Source organism: Psammomys obesus, unplaced genomic scaffold (genome assembly GCF_907164565.1).
Source record: "Psammomys obesus unplaced genomic scaffold, mPsaObe1.curated_primary_1811, whole genome shotgun sequence".
In the NCBI taxonomy this organism is placed as follows: Eukaryota; Metazoa; Chordata; class Mammalia; order Rodentia; family Muridae; genus Psammomys; species Psammomys obesus.
This window is the reverse complement of record NW_026592666.1, coordinates 14,807,441-14,810,916: the sequence shown is the minus strand read 5'-3', so window position 1 is coordinate 14,810,916 and position 3,476 is coordinate 14,807,441. Positions and strand designations below refer to the sequence as shown.

The 3,476-nt window shown below is 39.1% G+C and overlaps 1 protein-coding gene across 1 annotated transcript in view; it reads left to right on the top strand.

Moving 5' to 3' along the window:
• C2cd2 (C2 calcium dependent domain containing 2) overlaps nucleotides 1–3,476 on the top strand; it is a 61,566-nt gene that overhangs the window by 34,766 nt on the left and 23,324 nt on the right. The window contains exon 8 of the mRNA XM_055614804.1: nucleotides 2,717–2,781. Coding sequence (XP_055470779.1) covers nucleotides 2,717–2,781 — 65 coding nt within the window. The remainder of the gene's footprint in view (nucleotides 1–2,716; nucleotides 2,782–3,476) is intronic.

The following is a 3,476-nucleotide window of genomic DNA, read 5'->3' as shown; positions in this document are numbered from 1 at the left end:
TATTATTATTATTATTATTATTATTATTATTATTATTATTATTATTATTATTATTTTACCTTTTAACTGGCTGTTTCTCTTTAACCCTTTTGCCCTGTACAGCTTTCTGCTTCTCTGGGCCCCTTGCTTCATTCAGGGGTTGTAGGAACTGGACACCAAAAGTGTGTAGAGCAGGGTAAGGTGGCAATCTGCCTTCCAGCCTAGTTTGCTTCCCTCTTTCATCTTGTGGGCAATTCCTGCTCTCAGTTACCTGGTGTCCTCCCTTTACCAGTGACACATTTTGCTTTCCAAGTACTTCATCCTCTACCTGCAAATTCTCTAGTTGCACTGCCAAGTCTGCAATCCTTTCTAAAATGAGAGGACTGAATGAACCTTATTTTATTTAATCTATTTTTTGTTTCTTAAAACCTTTAAACAAAATGTAGGAAGATGAAGAAGCAAAACCAGAAAATCTCCTCTGGGAGTGAAGCAGGAGAGAACCCAGTGGCAGCATCTGAAATAAACTTTTTGACATCTTAAAACAGTATATTCATCTATTCATACCCTGCTGTCTCCTCTCTGGCACTAGAAACCAGATTTTCCATTATTCTATGCCCTATGTCTAGGTGCCACTTGTTACTGTTATTTTTTAAAACTATTTTATTTATGTTTTTTTATATCTCTCTCCCTTCCCCACCCTAATCCTTTCCAACACCAGGTAGGAGAGAGAGAAGGTTAGTGGGAAGAAGTGGTGTAGTTTTTCTTAGCTACTTCCTGCTGTTTAGGGTCGTCAGGTTCCTTGAGGCAAGTCCAATCCTTGGTTCAGGATATCTCCAATTTCTTGTCATGAACAAACAACTAGGATGAGCAGGGTAGAAGTACTAGCCTTCTTTCTCAGAGCCCCTCAATACTCTCTGGGCTCTAGCATTTATTCCCTCTCCAGAGTCCTCAGATTTAAACTATCTACACAGCTGGCAAAGAACCCCTCTCAGAGCCCACGCGAGGCAAATAGTTTTCTCTTATGGACAGTCTGAATCAGTCCCACATCCCACACCCAAGATCAAAACAAAAACATATTTACATATCATAAAACAAAACTTCTATAACAGGGGGACATGCAAATCATTTATAAATAACAATATAAAGATCATAACTAAAAAGTCATCACATAGGATTTAATGATGCATCAAAATACATCCATTTGGGAGCTGTGGCTCTGGTCAAGAGCACTGGCTACTCTTGCAGACTGAGGTTTCGTTCCCAGCACCCACATGGCAGCTCACAGCCATTTCAGGGGATCTGAAACTTGTCTTCTGTCCTCTGTAGGAACCAAGCATGCATGTGGTATACATGTATGCAGATAAAACATGCATACACATAAAGTAAGTACATCTAAAAATGTTTAAAGAGTCATTCTATTAAAAATAAAGAAATCTAAGCTGGGGGTTAGGGTTCCGTGCACATTTTCAATCCCAATACCCAGGAGGCAAGGGATCTTTATGAGTTTGAGGTTTACGTAGTGATTTCCTGTACAGTCAGAGCTATGTAGAGACCGTGACACAAAAATAAATATAAATTATATATATTATATATAAATTATATATATTTTATAATATATAAAATAAATAATAAATCCACTTAAGTTTGCACCAAAATTCATCAATAATTTCTGTGTCACTAGATCATAGAAGAAAGTAAACTTCCTGTCTTTACACCTGCCCCAAAGAGAGTCAGTAGTGTTTAATACTTGTTTCCAGTTTTGAAACAATTAGAATAAATTCATGAACACTTTTGTAATAGGAGTTTAAAATCTCATTGTGAATGATTAGTCCCAGGAGCAGACCACTGGCATCAGAACAGGAATGATCTTGATCTAGAGGAACTGGTTAGTACACTTAGAGAAGAAAAAGAAATGACAGAAATGATGAGCAGATCTTGGAAAGGGAGTCAGAGAAATGGTCCAATGGGTAAAGATACTTGATGGCAAAAAAAACAAATAGTTGATGGCAAATTTGACGATGATTCTCAGAAGTTCAATTCCCAGGACCCACTTAGAGAGAACTAACTCTAGCAAATTGACCTCTGACCTTCAAACTGTTAAGCTCAGTTTACTGGAAACAATGACTGTTATTAGACAGTCTTTAAGGACTTGGCTGAATAAAATTTTATAAGGCCAAGACAGCAGAGTTCTAGACACCTTTCAAAAATGCAGTAGGTGATATTTCAAGGAAATCACCTAAAGCTGATAAAAGTGATGGTGGATACAGCATGAAAACAGGAATACCTCATTTATCTAAAGCAAAAAGTATCTTAGGAAGGAGGAGGGAGGCTTGTTGGATATTCTGTGTTCTGTATTCAGTTAATTATACATAGTTGTACTTTTAAAATGGCAACAGTGACATGTGGCTTTTAAGTTAATAAAAATTAACCAAATTGATTTAAGAAATCAAGGTGTCAGTCTGTGCTGCCCATCCATCATGAGTTACATGGCTGCTGATTAACTCTTTCCAATATACTTATCACCAAAAGAGGGTGGGTATTCCATGGGTTCCCTCTCCTGGGTGCATCAGTGGCTATATCTGAACTGCCAGGCTGCAGGCAGTATTTTTAATGACTGACAACCTTTTGTTTCTTAGTACAGTTAAAAAATATATACATTGTGTTTGGGGGGGGCAGGGGGACCTGACTCTATAGAATTGAGCTTTGAAGGGTTCACAGGGCTTTGTTCTTTCCACAGTGAACTGAATGCCAAATCCAAGGAGCTGCTCCTGCAGATCTCAGAGGATGAGTGCTCCCCAGAAGGTGGGTGGTGAACAGGTGGAGGAGCTCCAGACCAGCATTCTGACCTGGGCTCTGGAGTGGAAAGGAGAAAAACCCTGCAAAGGAGGCTGCCCCTTCTTCTGTACCACAGGTCTTCCAATGCAGTGTTTGGTACAAAGTCAAGCATCATCAGTGTCATTCATTTTAGGGATATGCTTGTCTACTTTTAATTTTTTTTTTTTTGCCTTTATTTTTATGTGTGAGTGTGTGTGTATGTAATACATATAGAGGTCATAAGAGGGTGCCAGATCTCCTAGGACTAGAGTTTCACATGCTTGTGAGCTGCCATGCCTGGGCTGGGAACTGGACCTAGCTAGGTCTTCTAGAAGAGCAGCCAGCTCTCTTAACATTGAATCATCTGTCCACTCCCTGGTTTTTAAAAAATTCAGAATATTTCTTCAATAATTTTTAGATTAGTGGAGCAATTTCAAACCATTTTAGACTTAATGAACTTCCTTCAATGTTTAAAACAAAACAAAAACAGTAACAAGCCAGTTGGTGGTTTATGGCTTTAGTCCTAGCACTTAGGAAGCAGAGACATGTGGATTTCTGTGAGACTGAGGCTAGCCTGCTCTACAGAGTGAGTCCAGGACAGCCAGAACTACACAGAGAAACCCTATCTCAAAACACACACACACACACACACACACACACACACACACACACACACACACACA